This window comes from Meleagris gallopavo, chromosome 3 (genome assembly GCF_000146605.3).
Source record: "Meleagris gallopavo isolate NT-WF06-2002-E0010 breed Aviagen turkey brand Nicholas breeding stock chromosome 3, Turkey_5.1, whole genome shotgun sequence".
Classification (NCBI taxonomy): Eukaryota; Metazoa; Chordata; class Aves; order Galliformes; family Phasianidae; genus Meleagris; species Meleagris gallopavo.
This window is the reverse complement of record NC_015013.2, coordinates 25,328,353-25,346,771: the sequence shown is the minus strand read 5'-3', so window position 1 is coordinate 25,346,771 and position 18,419 is coordinate 25,328,353. Positions and strand designations below refer to the sequence as shown.

At 38.4% G+C, this 18,419-nt stretch overlaps 1 protein-coding gene across 2 annotated transcripts in view; it reads right to left on the bottom strand.

The window, feature by feature from the left end:
* Window positions 1–11,182: 11,182 nt before the first annotated feature.
* The window catches only part of SEMA5A (semaphorin 5A), a 238,393-nt gene continuing 231,156 nt past the window's right edge, over window positions 11,183–18,419 (bottom strand). The window contains exons 21-23 of one of the 2 annotated variants that reach the window (XM_010708517.3): window positions 17,118–17,329; window positions 16,447–16,511; window positions 15,627–15,748 (exon numbers count right to left, since the gene is read on the bottom strand). In XM_010708517.3, the coding sequence (XP_010706819.1) occupies window positions 16,494–16,511; window positions 17,118–17,329 (230 nt within the window). In that variant the 3' untranslated portion in view covers window positions 15,627–15,748; window positions 16,447–16,493. Of the gene's footprint in view, window positions 15,749–16,446; window positions 16,512–17,117; window positions 17,330–18,419 lie in introns of both variants that reach the window. The other variant, XM_010708516.3, reaches the window with a different exon arrangement.

Here is an 18,419-nt window from a genome sequence, read left to right as displayed (position 1 = left end):
TTCTTTTCTTTTCTTTTTTTTTCCTTCTCTTTTTTCCCTGAAATATTTACATGGAAGAATGTTGTTTCTGAGCTACCTCATGGTGTGGTCTTCTCAACTAACACAGCACTTAAGCAGCATCATTGTAAGGTCAGATAAAACTTTAATAAATTTTTGCCTAGGAAATGAGACAACTTCTAAGACTTAATTCTGACTTCCCTTAAGGGAAGATAAAGTTTATGTTACAAAATAGATAAGTATTCGCTGCTTCAGATTAGCATCCAGTATCTGAGAGTCAGATACAGAAACTAGCAGTCCTGGCTCCCTTTTCCACACATTTATATCCACAGTGATGTCTACTATTGATTTCAAAGATTTTATCTTGTCTAAGAGACAGCTCCCACACCTTTTGTGTAAAATGAGCAAGACTGAAAACTGTGTGCTTCTTGGAATGGAAACACAGGGTAACACACAAAAAGACTGACCAATCACATTGAGACAAAACTATTTATATACAAGCTTAAATGCAGCTGGCTAGATGAAAAGCAATTATATGCAAAAAGAAAGCAGAAATGAAATCAGAGCTGAAGTAATTTGAGAAAGCAGTATAAAAACAGCCTAAGTCAGTGCAGAATTACTTTTCTACTTTAAAACTTATGTTGCAAATAATTTCTGCAAAACTGGTAGAAACTTTTTCTGCAGAAGATTTTTGATTTTTCTGCTCTCTCAGACAAAATGCATCTGATCACCTTTCAGTATGTTGCAATTGCTCCAGGGAAAACCTACTACTGTACTACTTCTGCAGGAACTGAAATGCACTGCTTCACTCTTATCTTTATGAATGCATGTGTTTGAAATGAGCTTCTCCCTTTGCCTATCTGCATGCCTGTTCATCTGGCAGTCTACTTGTGATGCTGCTGCTTGGACTGTGCCCAGTAATCACTAGTGTGATTGGCTGACATTATCATAATGAGGACATGGTTGATCTCAGAAGAGTAGTCACTGGGCTCCCACCTCTTGTTGCAGTATATCTCAAAGTGCTGAGAGTTGGATGGCCTCTGGCACCTTCATCCCTGCTACTTTTTGTTGAGTGGAGCACATTCTCTCCCATTCCAATACGACCATGGAGGACTTCACTGAATTTCCTGGTATCCCTGGCTGTTATTTTCCTTGGCCTCAGTTCTTTCAGCTGTGATCTAGCACTGATGACTCATCTTCACAGAAACACAGAATCACAGATTGGTTGATGTTGGCAGGCACCTCTGGGTCCATCTTGTCCAATCCCTGCTTAAACAATGACAGAGTACACAGGATGATGTCCAGGTGACTTCTGAAGATCTCCAAGAAGGAGGCTCCACAACTTCTCTGAGCAACTTGTGCCAGTGCTTCATCACCTGCACAAGACAGAAGTGCTTCCTGATGTCTAGACAGAACCTCCTGTGTTTCAGTTTTTGTCCACTGCCTCTTGTCCTGTCATGGGGCACCACTGAAAATAACTTGGCTTCATTCTCTTTGCATCCTTCACTTCAGGTATGTATATACACTGATCAGAACCCTCTGAGCCTTTTCTTCTCCAGGCTGAACAGTCCCAGCTCTCTCAGACTTTCCTCACAGCAGAGAAGCTCCAGTCTCTTGATGATCACATTCCTGGTCCTTTGCTGGACACTCTCCAGGATGTCCACATCTCTCTTGTACTGAGGAGCTCAGAACTTGACACTACACTAGGTATGGCCTCAGCAATGCTGAGTAGATGAGAAGGATCACCTCCCTCAACCTGCTGGCAACATTTCAGATGCATTTCAGGATACCATTGGCCTTCTTTATGGCAAGAGCACATTTTTGGCTCATCTTCTAGGGCAGCTATATTCCCATGCAAATAACACTTGTACTACTCCTTTGCCCTTTATAGCTTCTACAAATGAAGGGAGTTGTGCTGGCTCCTTAAATACTGTTGACTCTCTGTGGTGGTGTCATTGGGAATTAAAGAACTGCATCTGACAGATTTGGGTAGAGGAAACCTAACTTCTGTAGCGGAACAGAAGGAACAGCTATTATATTGATTTTAACTTGTGGTTTTGTGATTTGTTCAATTACATAGTAATGCAAAAAATGAGACAGGTGTGCAGAAATATCATTTTCCGCAAATGTGACTGCATCTAACTTATTCAGGTTGAGGGAAAAAAAAATAAAAAGACATGCTATGAAGGATTTTCCACAGTATCCAGGCATGTCCTATACTTATTACAGATTTTATTTCAGAATTGCTCTTATAAGTTTGACTAACAAAAATGTGTTTAGTCATGTCAACCTGAGACGTGTCCAGCTAAATAGTTGCACAGGAGCTGCTGGGAAAAGAATGAATAGAATCAAAGATTCACAGAATGGTGACTTGGAAGGTCATTTGGTCCTTCTGATCCGGAAAGAAACTCTGGAGGTCATTTGGTCCAACCCCCCTACACAAGCAGGATCACTTAGATATTCTTGTCCAAGACTATGTCCAAGTGCTTTTGAATATCTCCAAGGAGGGGGCGTCCACAACTATTTCAGTTCTTGTCATCATAATACATAGTATACAGAAGCCACACCAAAACTCTTGGATATAATATAATATATATAATATTATATGTATATTATATATATATATATCATGTGTATATATTAAGTATACATGGTCAGTCTAGCCTGTATAATATCTTTGAGAGAAGTGGTGAAGAAAAAAGCCAGCCTATAATGGATCTCTCTTCACTTTTCTGTAGTTTGGTGGAAAAGAGAGTTCTTTCTATCTTACCCATAGCTAAAGTAGAATAACTTTTGCAAGTTGAGGCTTGGTAATTTTTCCCATTAGCTGCTCTCAGAGCAGCAGCTCCACATATATTCACAACACTGTTTTGGACCTGTCATGTTGAGCATCTTCAAACTGAGTACATACAGAAACTTTCTGAACAAACTCAGTACATCTGAAGTGCAGTTCAGTCTGTGTGAAGCCGCTCTTACACTGTGGGTACCTTTATTTCACTGATGTCAAAAGCTGAGACACATTAGACATCTTCCAGTCCAGGGGCAGAGATTTTTCATCTCTTACTTGTGCATCAATCCTTGGCCACTCCTGTGCTTTTCCCCTTCCTCCTGCTTTTGACTCCCTTCTCTTTTTCTTGTCATCTGCTGTTTATTCCCATTGCTGACTGTCAGAGCAGCTGTTGCCTCTACAGTGCCAACCTGGATCTATGAATAGGGGAAGACAGGAAAGGGAGAGAGGAAACTGGACATCTGTGAGACTGCCTGCAGAGCCAGAAACACAAGAGGCCCTGGTAGATGACAAAAGTGCATACAGCACAGTGGTGCTGTATGTGTCCAGACAAACGGAGGTCAGGCTGGTCTGTACGAAGGCATAAGAAAGCTGTCAGATTCCCTGCATGATGTTTGGCAGCTCTGTAAACCACAGTACATAAAACAGTCAATGTCATCCAAAAGGAAAGGAGGTTGGTGAAGTATCCCCTAAGAATTTCTCCCCTGTTATGAACTGCTTCATTATCTCTACCAGCTTCACATTACAACCAGTTTTAGCTTCTATCTGAAATGCTCCAATTGGTTATCAGAAGGAAAGTCACTTTCTCTGTTTTGACCGTCAGGACAAGGTAGATGAGAGGAAGGCCTTTGCACTTGCATGTTCACCTTACCAGGCTGCTTCCCTTAGCTGTGTTTGAGAACATCGGAGGCTCTTTTCATTTTCATTTGTAAATCTGTTTTTGCCTGGAGAAAATGTCGCTGCCAGTCATTTCCACCACCTTTGCCCCTTCATCACTGGTTGTGTTGATAAGTACAAAGTGACCGCAATCTGCCAGGTTGAATGGGCAGCATTTTGCATTCACATACGGAAAGCCCACCCACCAACATCCTTCAGGGAGTTACAACATTGGCTGGGTGATTTCCTGGAGGAGGGATGAAAATCAAGGGCATTAATACCATGCAAATGTTACACATTTATAGATGCTTGGGCATCTCAGGCTTTAGTAGGAGTTGTGTGGCTCACTCTGAAGGGTTGTACATCTCAGAAGGATTTCCTACTAAGAATTGCATTGCCTGGGGGCATCCTCTTTCTCCGGCAGCCTTTTCAGATTTCTTTGGTGATTGCCATTCTCCCAGTCCTGTCCAAAACTTTATTTTTGATCCTTTGATTTTATTTATACTCCAGGCAAATTCATTTCCATATTTTTTCTGCATAGAAGACCTCTCTTAATTCTCAACCTTGGTTGTCCTTCCCACTGTCTCTTGACATTGCTATGAAGGTTTGCATGCATATCTTTTTACAGTTCATTCACTGGAGAACACCTGCCTTCCAAGTTGACATCTTGTCACTGCACATATGCAAAAATAGAGTTTTTTACGGTCTTGCTTTTAACACTGATTGCCTCTGTAGTAAAGGAGAGTGCTACATCAGGGGTGAGAGGAAAAGAATTAATCTGCCTGCTTCGGAGTTTTTTATTCAAGGATATCTGTTTCACATTACAGAGGCAAATTAAGGACATACTCAATACCATTAGAAAATATCTGCTAAATTGAGCTAAAATTGAAACTAAAATAACATTCTTCTAGTGACTGCATTTAATGAGATGATATCCACCCCTTGGAGAGCTCAGAATGAGCAGCCCATTACAATTCTGAATGATGCCTCAGTTTAATCTTTAAACCTCTGCTGCTATCTGCCTAACAAACCAAATTAATCTCTGTGATTTACGTAATTGTTATTATATAACAAAGGAAAGCTCAGGAGAACATGACCAAAGTTTGTAAAGGGCTCCAAGGTTACAATGTTCTTTATGGAATAAATGATCCATATTGACAGCTGTCAAGGGGCAACAAAGCTAAGACTTCAAGGAAACATTGCTAACAATACTTTTGGACGCTTCTGTTCTACTATATAATTGAATAATGCTAGTAACAAAAATATTCATCTCCTCTTTAATCTCCCATTCCCTTATTTTATACTCATTATTCTGTTCTATTGAACAGATAGGCACATCACTGACTATATGTGCTTAAGAGAACAGCAACTGATCATAGCTTTCCAAAGAACTCTGGTTTCACACCTGGGTATAACCTGGGTATAACCTGGGTATAACTTAAATGTGGCAGTATGAGGTTCCATATTTGTTGTATATTAATATATATTTTTTTTTCTATCAGATGCACATGTTCCACGTGTAACTGCTGTTTCCAATGGCTTATAAAATTGCTTTTGGATGTGGCAGGTAGGTGTGGACTTTTACTATAACATGTCATGGCAGGAGTGAAAGAAGTTCAACAAACTGAAAACGGCCCAAGCAAAATTCTTTTTCCTTGAGTTTTCTAAATAAGCATATATAGGAATGCCTTGAATTAATTCCACTTGAAATAAAAAAAAAAAACTAACAAGAACACTCACTAATGACTGAAAGCTTACCACTTATTGGTGGAAAAAAGAAAAAAAATCACATCTCTCCAGGAATTATCTAATAATTAATTATCTTAACTGTTCTAAATATTCAGGTTATATATACATTTATATGCATTCATATAAATATGTGCTAAATTCACATCTTATTCGATATGAACGTTTAGTTTGCAGCCATTGTATTGTGTTGGATGACAACTCTTGATTTTGTAATGCTTCCATTCCTACCTGTGGTTATGGTCGTCAAACTATCCACCATGACTCTGAGTCCTATCCTGTTTCTCAGAGCAGACTCCCCTATTTTTTGTGGCTTACACTCTTTCTTCCGTATGTATTTATGAACTTGCATAGGCCATGTGAAAATACAGTTTATTTGCTTGCGCAAAGTTTATCAAGTGTGCTGCTTTTGCAACTGTTGCTCGCCTTTACTTACCAATTCATTTTTTTTATTATTTCTCTCAGCAATCTCAGCATTTCTTTTCCTTCCTGATCAATACAAAGAGCAATAGACGACAGAGTGGTGAAAACAGGTTTCTGTGGAACCCTATTAAAAACCCTCTCCCTGTCCAGAAAAGAATTCCCTCCTAGTATCCTGTCAATTACTCCGTGCTAATGTGCTTGATACTGGCAGCAGTTTTTGGCTTTAAGTGAAATTGCTAAGAACTGCATGTGGAATGCAAGAGTGGACTCACAGGGCACTAAGCAGTGTGCTTGAGTTCATATGGGTTAATGGTTGTTCCCTCCTTGAGGATCACATCAATAGTTCAGTTTATTTTAGGAGAAATTCCCTAAATTATATGCAGATTTCTGGCATCCTGTAGATAGGCTTGAGGGAGATCATGAACTGTTCATACTTGCTCATGTATTCTCTCATTTCCTGACACTGAGGCAGATAAAGCCAAAGTAGATCTCTGCACTACATTACAGGGAAAAGGCTTAAAAGATCTGCATTTGCTGCAAAAGCAGTTAATGAGCTGTGACATGAGAAAATACTTCAAAATACATTCTCAGCCAGCCAGCAGAAACAGCTTGTTGAATTTGCCTCAGGTTTTCTCTGGTGACAGACCTCCCAGGCAGAGCTGAGATCCCACCAACCTTAGGGATTTCACAGGTGAGTCCAACAGCAGAGGAGGAGCCTACTGCCTCCATTTTTAACTCAAAGCTGTCACTGTGAGATAAAGGATGACCTTTTTTGGTTAAAACTCCAGGTTAGAGACTGAGTTTGCCACAGGACAAGTTTTACATTTCAAGGAAGTTATTTGGGGCAGAATTTTCAGACAAATTTAGAGTTCTAGCATCCCTTAGTGAGACAGCTGACCAAACTGCTCCTTAACCATTCCGTGTCACAGTCACCTCATCAGTAGGAAGGGGTTAAGCCATCTCTTTACTCATCCTGCCTTTTTATACTCTGAGAAGGTGTAGGTGCAACCCCTTCCAAGTTACAATATCACCTTCTGCTATGCCAAGTGAGAATCAAGTCAGGCCTATCAAGAAACTGAGAGCAGCCACTGCATGTCCCAGGGTGCATAACCTCTGCTACCAGCAAAGGCCCGTCGCAGAAAGAAGGGCATGGCCATCCGAGCCAGCTGCCAGACCTCACTCCTGTAGGACTGCACTCCTTGCAGCCAACAAGTACCTCAGAGCTTGCTGTAAATTGAATGTGCCTTCTTTAATCTATTCCAACAAAAGAAGTGTTTCTAGTTTTGCCAGCTGCCAGGGATTTCACCTGAATAAAGATTACCCCTCACAACAATTTGCAAACTAGGTCTGGAGCAGATCCAGACAGATCTTATAAATAACTTTAAGATATCAAACTGCAAAAGGGTTCGCCTACTAAGAGAAGACTCCTGTGTATAATGTGATACTTTTGGTCAGTGTTTTCTTTATTTGTTTTTTTTTTTTTCATTATTCTCATGTTTGCTCTTAAAATCATACCTATGACAAGGACAGAGCTGCAGCAAAAGAAATTGCTGCATAAACAATGATGCATTTCATTATTTAAATGATTTCAGTCCTTTTTGGAACTATTTTGCGACTGCATTCATTATATTTAAGCAGGCTTCCATAATTTAACATTTGCTCAGAGTTAAATTAAACAAATTCTATTTCACATGTTTGCAATAGAGACAAAATTTCTTGGCAATAGACTGCTTTGTTTGTTGATTTGTTTAAAGCAGATAGCATAACAGAAATACCAAACAAAATCATTTTAACCTGAATACTTGTAGTGTACATAAGCCAAACAGAAAAATAATATTTTCCCTTACTGTTTAGCACTCCAGACTTTTGATGAGGACAAGGTCATTGTCAGCTAGTTACAGGGCTATTGCTGAAGTTAATTCAAATTGCTGGTGGTAAACTTGGAGACTGGTTCACATGCACAGGGCCTCATATAAGGTACCACACTACTGGCAATTGCCAACTTTTTAATGATAGTTCTAAGTTCATTCCATCAGGTCCAATTTATTGTGCAGAAACTTGTAAGACTTCTAAGATACTTGGCCTACAGCCCACAGCAGAGTGGGCTCTATTTTTTGTACCTTAGGAAAATCCTAGTGCAGGTTTCTTGGGACATCATGAGCAGAGGTAGGTTTATTATGGCTGTGGATAATTAACTGATAGGGTTGCGAAATACAAAACCAACCAGCAAACAAAACAAAAAAATATGCATCAACAAATGACATCAGGAAGCCAAGAAGTTAAGGGAATGAATGAATCTAATCCATATTTAGGACCAAATCCTGAGATTTAAAATATTCCTCTCTCTGTGGCCTGCATTAGTGGCAAGTTTATGCTCACTCTGATATGAAATGCACTTAAAATTTTATGGATCAGAAAAATCTCATAAATACACCATTAACAGTAAACACTGACTTGAAGAAAGGAATATCCTTTCTTCAAAAACTCCTTTTTTGACTAATACCCTTGACAAAATACCAGGCAAGAAACTTCCTCGGGGATAAAAAAAAGGGCTAAGAAGTTGATTTTCTTTACTTTACTTTACTTTACTTTACTTTACTTTATTTTCTTTACAGAATCCAAGTATATCACTTCAGAACTTGGTATTCTATTGTGGTCTAGTATTGTTTCCCGCTGTGGCAAAAAAACAATCAAAAGGTATGGCTTGGAAGATCACAAATGTGTGGTTGAGATTTGACTGTGTATGTTAAAAATAAGTGTTCTGATTTGTGGAAACTGTTAAATGAGCACAAAAGGATAAAGTTTGGGTAATGCTGGCATTAATGCCTTGAAAAGGGCAGCAAAATCTGAAAAAGCTGAAAAAACCACTTGGTCAAGGATTGTGAATACTAACCAAGGCTGTAAGATAATGTCAATACAAGCAATGGAGACTAGAGAAGCGGCAATTCTCCAATACATAGAATCCAATTTGATGAGAGCTAAGTCATCAAATAATAACATTTAAATATGCAGAAATACCTCTAGGGAGGGAGCCAAAGGGTGTAGACATATGATGGGAAAGCAGTCAACCCACCAGTTGAGCTTCATCTCTGTGTTAAATTATGTTAAATTTCCTCCCTGCAATACTAAGTCATTGGGCTAGACATTCTCTTAGCTGTCTCAGTAGGTGTAAATTCAAGGTAAAATCTGTGCCAGTGGAATGACTGTGCAGTTCAGTAACATTTGGCTTAAATCCCTGCATGTTTACTTCTGTGCTTGAGTCACTGAACTGATGCTGCTTCTTAAATACAAGTTTCTTCAGCAGCTTTTCTGAGAAGTTTTACTAAGGAAGTTGTTTTAGGAGGCATTAATAACAAAAGAAAATAATTCCATATAAAGTTCTGTGCAGGGATCATTTACTCCCATTATTGCAATAAGCAGTAGCATTCTCTGGATACCAAACCAAAAGTGTTTACTATTTCTAAAAATCTCTGAACTCTATTTCAATTGCTTTATCTTGGGTATATCGCTATTAAAAACAATTTTTTTCACTGTACAGGACATTTCATAGAGCCATGACAACAGAAAGCCTTTTTTGGCATACAGATATAGAAGTAATTTTGCAGTTCTACTTGTTTCAAATCTTTATTTAAAAGTTGAGGCCTTAAATGTCCCATTTATTTCAAATTTGTTACTTATTTCACTCGTAGTTGATGCCTACTGCTGCAGCTTAGAAAAGGGAGAATTATTCAAAACCATAGGCTATCTCCTAAAGTATGAAGCCAAATCCTGGAACATAAACTGTGTTATTGTTAATAACCTCCCACAATATTTTAAAATATGAAGTTATCACTGAATGAGTTTTGTGGATGAATCCTTTGGGGAGGAGGAAAAAAAAAAAACAACCACCTAAATAACATTTCTACATTCTCAGCCTCCAGGATAGGATTACGAGAAAGCTGAAAGTTACATTAATGGAGTATTTTTCTGAAATGATATGAAATTACCATCTTTGTTTAGATATTCATTTCATTTGAGGAATGGCTAAATTGCATTCAGTAATATTCAGTTTCAGAACAATTAAAATAAGCCAGACAATTAAAATAAGCCAGACTCACTATCAGTACAACAGTTTTCACCCAGTCCTTCATAAGAGTTTTGCAATACAAAGTTTTGGCAGATTTCCATAATGGTTCCATAATCTGTCCTCCAAATTAACTGCTCATGAAGATAGATTCTCAGCAAGTTAGGGATGCAATCATCCACAATCAGTAGGTGAAAAAACATCCAACCTGGATTCAAAGAGCCAAATGGAAACAAAAGGTTTGTCTGTCCCTGCTTCATTTGCACCATGGAGCAATCTCAGAATATACGATATGGATTTTTTTGAACTAGTGAATTTAACTGAAGGTGAATGCTCTAACTAGTAAGGGGGACTCAGCTACTTGGACCAGACTGGAGACAGTCCAAAGCCTGTAAGCTTAGGACCAGCTTTTTTGTTCTATCTATCTGCTCTGCGACTCCTGCCAGTACACATATTGCAAAAATGCCACCTGTGTCACCGTTCTTAGTGTTTGCTAAAGCACTGCATCCCCTCCTGGCTAATCTGTTGCTGAGAACTGTTCCAGCTCAATCCTCTCCTGAGCAGCAGCAATCACAGCCTTGCACAAGGTTCCTGCTGCAATCAGACGTGTGCCAGCCGGGCTGCTTTGTGCTGCAGCAACCAGTTGGCTTGGCTGTTCAAGGGGTTATAGTCTCATCATCCCTGCCCTTGACAGTTCCAAAAAAGACTCAAAGTTTCCATGAAAGTTTCCTGATGAATTTGCCAAGCCATCAGTCACATTCCTCCACATTTCTGTTTCCATTTCCACCTACTCTTGCTACTGCTGGGGTTGAAATTTTTGTCAAACTTCCCTGCTTAGCACATTTCCCTCTGTGTATCACCCCAGTTCCAAAATCTTGTCACATGGCAACACAGTGCAAAGCATTCATTCAACCATACAGAGCTGCCTATCTAAAGGCCATTTTGACTACACACAAGATTCATTTTTGTGGAGAAAGAAGAGAGAAAGAAAGGGAAAACATTCACAGATCCCAAAACCCTTTATTTGGAAGAATGGCTTTTAAATGAACTCAAGCTGTGTTTTCTTTAATCACTTATTTATTTAGCAAAGAAAGGAATGAATTCAACTACCCCACAAAATGAACACATATCAATTCCCTGATATCAAGACGCAGATTTGCTTGTGAACAATTTTAAATGAATCTGTTTCTTTATTACTGTGGCCATGTTGTACGGAGCATGGATTTGTGCAGAAGCAGTATATTTTGGGCTCAATTCTGTAAACACATTAAAATTAATAACTTGTTACATCCATACCATTGAGCTCAGTGTGGTCACTTACGTGACAAGTAAAACTGTACTTGTGCTTGAGAGCTTAGCTTTTGCTCATCTACATTTAGGCATCTAAATGACAAAGAAAATTATAAGTGTATCTCTCTACAAGCCTGGGTTGTGACTCTGCCCATCTAAGGATGGTCTCCCTAATGAGACGCAGAGGGTGCCAGTGGCAGCTACAACTAAAAATTGGTCACACGCCTCAAGCAAAGCAGGATGAACTTGGACCAAGCTTTTTACAGAATTACCTCACGCAGCAAAGCCATTGTGCATGCGATTAACTTTAGGAATGTGCGTATATAGCTCTGAATTCAATAAAACTGGTCCCACATTGAAAGAAGGGAATATATTTATTCTGTAACGATGAGGAAAAAATCTTGAAGCATTTATTCTCATTACTGTTTTTGTTGCATCTGGGACCTCTTACTTTGTTTTCTGGTTTGAACAGTTATGCCTTCACATGCTCTGAGAACTTTCCTCACTTAATGTAAGTGCTTTGGTGGCTCTTGATTTGTACACTGCATGGTATTTTTCCAGAGGTTATAGTGGGATTCTGATAGAGCTAACTGAATTCAAAGTTCTACACCCATCTGAGACTTTAATCAGTACTGCTTAATAGCCTGGAAATCAAAGCTATTTAAACCCCATTCTCTCTTCTTCTCTTAAGAAAACCCTAATTCCAGTTAGAAATCTCTTGATTAGTTTTGGCCTAACCACACTCCTCCAACAGCAGGTGACTGCAAATGGCTGACAAAGCTTCCACCTGAAGTAATTTAAGTGGCCATAAATGTCATCAGACTCGAATCAAATCTGCAAGCACAAGCACAGGAGTCCATTTTCTAAACAATTGAGGAATGTACTCTATGCATCAAACACTAAACTAAGTCCAAAACATATACTCCAGCACAATTTTAACTTGGATTACCTAATGACAGTATTTACTATGCAGGATCAGACTAGTAGTCCTGCTTCCTCCTCACCTCATCTAGCAGTGCTACACAGAAAGGAAAATTGCAGATTTACTCAGAGGATTGTGGTCTCCATACTCAAAAGTTTGTGTTCAAACCAGAACATTTTACAAGTTATGCAATCAGTGTAAAATCGGCTTAGTAATATTAATTACCGACATTAGAGGTGATATTTATTTATCCAGAAAAGGTCACTTTATCCATGTGAAAGGACATGGGGTATTTTAAAGGAGAAAGGAGTTGTTTTTTCCTTTCCAAGAACAGAACAATAGTATAAGAATCAAATTCTTCCCTTGTACGAGTCTGAGATCTCAGACTTGTCAGCTTAAACAAGTTTGGCATGCAAGTATCCACTTTGTTCCACTTTTGGCAAAACAGTGGTAGAGCCTTCCTGTGGAAATCTGCTTTCCACCAAAGTGTGTAGCCTATTTTTGAAAAAATGTTAAATAAAGTAAATTGAAATTTAATAGAAACCTCTCTTTGCTTTGCTCTATATAGTAGAGGATGATGTATTAAACCATGTAGGCAACTGTGCAGAACTCAGAAGGTAAAAATACTGATGGAGTTGGTGCGCCCCTGGGGTCCTCTAAAAAGGACCTAAGACACAAAAGTCTAATGGCTTTACAACCTGTTCTCTCAGAGTCTAAATTGAAGAGGAGACCTTATAATCATATTTTTCTCATTGAAGTGATTTAAAATTTTCATTTAAACACCGCATTTACCCTGAAGGCATGTGAAAATCAGACTTTAAACTGCTTTAGGTAGAATTCTGAATATATCTCTGCATCAGATTTAAAATAATGTAACTTAAGAAGCTAAATGACAAAAAAATGTTTAAAAGGAACACTTTTCTGACAAGTTGGTGTGATTTTTAGATTACATTGCATCGGAGTTGGTCAGAGATCTAAACGTCTGAAGAACTCCTCTGGGAGACGGAAGTGTGAGCAGACTGAGCATCTGCTAAATGCACTTTTACCTATGATCACGCAGTCTTAATCTAGAGTATTATCATTGCATATATAACACATCTAACATATTTATCTATTCATGAAAGGAATGGAAGACAAATCACTGTAAAGATAAGTGTGCCTTAATCTACTAAAGATTTTTTAATCTTATATCAGATAAATTTTATTAAAAGGTTAAAATAAAAATACATACATCAAATATTTTTTAAGATATTGGATTCATAACTAATAGTCTAAATACAAAATCTATAAGCCAGACTAATGTGCTCTTAGTACAGGGGCAGAGAAGAAGAGTTGTGCATGCTGTATGTGCATGTGCTGCTTCTTCTTGGCAGTGGCAGCAGTATAGATCTTACTTTTAAAATGTACTGAAATGTAAAAATTTATCTTTTGGCATGAACAGACTGATGCCAATACTGGACATGCTTGTGATTTGGAGAGCCTTTCCCCCATCTGTTTGTTTCACTGAATATTCTTGCAGAGAAAATTTCCCCTTACTCAAAGGCAATCCAGTAATTTCTTCACGGAAAATCAAATCTAATGAACTATAAAACAATAATAAAATATGGAAAATAGGTGTTATCAACCCTTCTAAAGATAAACGAGTGCAAGGGTGGGATAACTTTCTTTTAACAATGGGGAGAATGATTCATCTGGAAAAAATAGGCAGCTCATCCTAATTATTTTCATAGATGGTAAATGTGTATTCATTTTACAGTACAGCTTTTCAAAGACCACTCGCTTTGCATTTTCTCATTTTATGCATAACAGAGATAGGAAGCATAACGCTACATTCAGATCCCCATTCAAGAATGTTGCTCATTGACATGGATACATATGGTGTGGCTAGACCACCAAGGTGGTGCTTAAGTGCAGTCTCACAGCCTCAATGTTCTGGGTACTTTGTGCAGTTTTTTTGCACATAATTCTTAATCATTTTAATCTGCATATTTTCTTCTCTGTCTGCCTACTGTAGCATAACCTAATGATCAAAGGCTCTGAATAAGGAATGGATATATTTCCACTGCCTCTCTGCGTACCTTCCTGGCATTCTGGTAGGATATCTTTGCATCTAGTATGCCCAAGAAAGCCTAATTCTTTAGTCCTTAATATTTGTTTTTAAGTTCTTTTCACAAGCTTCTGAGAATAGCAAATGCTGTCTTGCTACTAAGAATTTTGGAAAATCTGGCCCAAACCTGCCCTTTTATAAGTTCTACATCTGGAATTTCAGCTTGAAAAATGACATTGTCATAAATGTGAGTGAAGACAGACAGAACAAAAAAAAATATGGTATAAAAATCCTTTGTGTTTCTTCACCTACCACTACAAGAGGAACTAAAACCGATAATTTAAAACTCAAATGGGATTTTAAATATTTACATCAATGATGTCCAACAAGATACTCACTTAAAACACCATAAGAAGGTTCCTTTAGGGGCTGGTTAGTGTGAGCCAGACGTGACAGTAAGATGAGACTATGCTTTGCAAATACATCTGCATTTTCTGATGATGATTTGTTTTGTCAAAGACGTGCATATAAAATAAAAGCTAGATAGAAGAAAGCAGCTCTACAGATTATGCCAATGTGCCACCAGTGCTTGAGACAGCACACAAATGGTGGTGCAGTTGCATCTTCCCGTACCTGGCCTGATTGTAGGCCAACACCACCCCGGCAGTCGAGCAGGCCTTCCCATTTGCCTTTCCCATTTGCCCTCCTGTCTTGGCCTCCCTGCAGGACATGCCCTTCCACCACCCTCATAATTCAGCCAAACAGTGTGAAGGCTTTCTCTGACCAAGCTTGGCTCACATGCGGAAACCATCTACCCTGAAGCTTTCCAGTTCCATTACAAGATCGTATCCGTCAGTACAACTTTAGTCTCCTCCCTCTAAACAGCTGAACTACAGCTTGAGTGATCTGCAGCCCTGGAAGATCAGCCCTACAGAGCCTAGTGCTGCTGCAGAGCATTGCTAAGCCACCATGCTTCTTTTTGCTGTTCTTCTCAACACCCTGCAAGATCTCTGTGGTGATGTGAGCTTCAGGAGGCTGCAGAGAGGGCTCTACGGCTAACAGCACAGCTCCCTTGTCAAACCCTATGGAAATAAAAGACAATGCCTAAAAAGAAAATTGCATTTGTACTCCGGGAGCAGTTTTAAGGGGTAACAGGAATTGCTCAGTCCCTTGTCAGAGAAATCTGACTGAATGCTTATGAAACAGCAAAGCGACATGTTCCTCATGAGTGGTTCAGCAACACCAAGGGGCTACAGCTGCGCCCGACACCAAAGGTCAACCTTTCACTCCGCAGAGAAAAACAGCATGTCACAAACAGGTGTTCTGGGCATTTGGCAGCAATGGGACATTGACGGCTTGGATCGTGCTTGAAATGTCTCTGAACTTCATCTCTGAAGCCTCAATCACATGAGCAGTCATGTAGCACAGGCCTTGGGGATTGGGGAGTTACAGGTGGCCAGAAAATACACAAGCCCATTAGTATTCATCATAATTATTGAAATCTGTAAAATAAGTATTAGAGTAAGTCTTTGCAGTGAGATGTGGATTGAAGTATTTGTTTCTCTCCTCCAGAATCAGGTTGTTTTTGTTGAATGCCTGGGGAAAAATAAGAAAGAAAAGAAGAAAATGAGAAGAATAGAACAAAAGGAGCCCTTACATGCTATTTCACTCAGACAATTTTTGTGGCAAATGTTCATGAAATGTTAGTCAGTCAGAAATGCATTTAGAAGTATCTACTTGCATTTGCATATCTGCTTACATAATCATGCTTGTACAGAAAACAGTTCTACTATAAAAATGTTACAGACATTTCCCCCAGTATTATAACTTTTTTTTTGGTAAAGAATTATTTCTAATCATACATATTCAGTAATTATTAGAATTATTCACTCATCATACTTTTACTGAATAAGAATTATTTTCTTTTTATTATGTTAATTACTTGATTTTCCAAGGCAACACAGAGAAAAAAATTCTGGAAGTATTAGAAGTGCATATCTCATTTTTTTTAAAGTGATTTTTCAAGATTTTTCAAGATTTTTCTGCCTAGTAACAATCCAGAGAGTTGTTCAGGAGGATTTAAAAAAGCCTTAGGTTAGGTACATATCAATTGATTTCACTTATTACAACATCTGGACTTTTCTTGAATTTTTAAGACAATTTCTTAGAATATCTTTAATTAGACATAAAAATGCAGAGATTAAAAATGAGATTTTCTGAGTAGGATTTAAGAAATATAATCATTTCTAAAAAACTTCACAGCTGCATTAGTAAATGGTATAATCTGAAGATACCATGCTAAGTACTTCCAGAATGCTCATTCTTCTTTAAGTCAGTGGATCTAAACAGCAGAGTTTTTCTATAAGGTCATAAAAAAAGGCATTTGGAAACAAAGGACTTATGATATAGACACCATGCCAGATTCTCATCTAATGTAAATCAATACTACTCATTTATCAAACATTTGAGGTATGAATACTAGCTGAGAGTCTGGCCCACTATGTATTTAACTGGGTACATCTCCTGTATAAAGACATAGTGCAGGAAGATCAATAGTGCCCTTAATGCCACATCATTGGCACCAAAGGATTGTCTTCAATATATATTATGATGATTGTCAATAGCTATATTTACTTCTTCAGCAAGCAACTGTGGAACATAATGAAGAAAAAAGACATACAAGAACAATAACCTTGAGTAGTGGTCTGGAATCTTACAGGAAAAGTTGCTGCTGTATAAATTCTGCCTACACACAAATCTAGACAGCTATGTAATAGGGACTCACAAAGGAAAGAATCCGTAATTACAACACTTAAAGTGAAATCTATCTTCATCGTTAACAATCAGTACAATTTGAGTGCAAATGCCAGTGCAGAAAACTAGCAATTAAAATTCTTCAGACACAGAATAACGGTTGTATAGGATTATACGATGTGCAATAGAGAGCTCCCAGCCCACTTCTCACCTTGATGGCTTCTACAGAATCATACTTGTCCAGTTTGTTGATATGGTTGGTGATGCTGGTATTTAGAGGAGCTGGTGACACTGGATGGATGACAGTTGCATCATGGGACTGTTGTTGATATCGTTGGCAATAAGTGTAAATAAGCAGAGTAAGAAGGCATCCAAGTATTGAGCTACTTAATCCCACAGCGATCATGTGAAACATATTGAACTCTGCATAGTGGACAGAAGAAAACAATCTTATTGCTAAGGAAATAGCAATAAAAGCTTAAGTTCGAGGAAGAACATAGAAAAGTACTTGATTCAAATAATGATAAGGGAAATTTCATTTGTTTCCCACAAACATCTCCCTTGCAATGGTTTATCACTACAGTAGCAAATTCATTGTACTTCCCTGAAGGGATCATTAAGAGAATCATACATATCCATAAATCTCTGTAAGTGTTAAGACTGAGATTTCTGAAACATGCTTAGTCAAGGTGAAAACCCAAGCAACAGAAGAATGAATTGCTTTTTTTAAATGTTTGAAAAATCTAGCTAAATTTCTTTCTGCATACTCTATGGCAAAACATTTTTATATATAAATTCTGTATGGACATGGCTTATTTCCAGTGAACGACATTATCATTTCCTCTGTTGCTCTTCTGGTTCTTCATCACATATATAGTGACTTGAGGCAGAACAAATAAAATCTTGTTATCTTTGGATCGCAGACCTGCTTCTCTTAAAATGTTTTCAGTATACCCCTTATTTGGTATCTGTCTCTGACATTGTGGCATACTCCTTTCAAATCCCCTTCCTTGATTGTTGCAGGTTCGCACTGCTTCTGCATCTTTGATATACAGCCAATTTGTTCCTTTCCCCAGCCTTCAGAACTTTTTCTCTGCGCAAGGGGGAAGTGAGGGAAAAACAGTAGTGCTTCAGGGGAGAACATCCCAGAGGAGAGAAAGAAATTCTTTAAAGATCAGCATGCTTTTTAACCATAGCAGCCAAAGTGTGCTGCCAGAATACAGTACTGTTCACCTAGGCCTTCCCTGTCCACTCTGCCCTTCGAAGATACTGTGGGATCACAATATGGGAAACCTGCCCTACTTACAACTCAGAAATAAAAACATAGAGAAGGCTCACTGCTGCATGAAACTTTAGAAGAAAATCTAAAACACAAGTGCCTCCTAATGTTACTGGGCAGAGATATTGGGTCAGATGAGACACAAGTAAGATTAGCTGGAAATAAACAAATTATACTGCTTTTCTCTGTCATTTCCAACTGGAGATGTTTTTTTTTTTTTTTTGATTAAAAAAG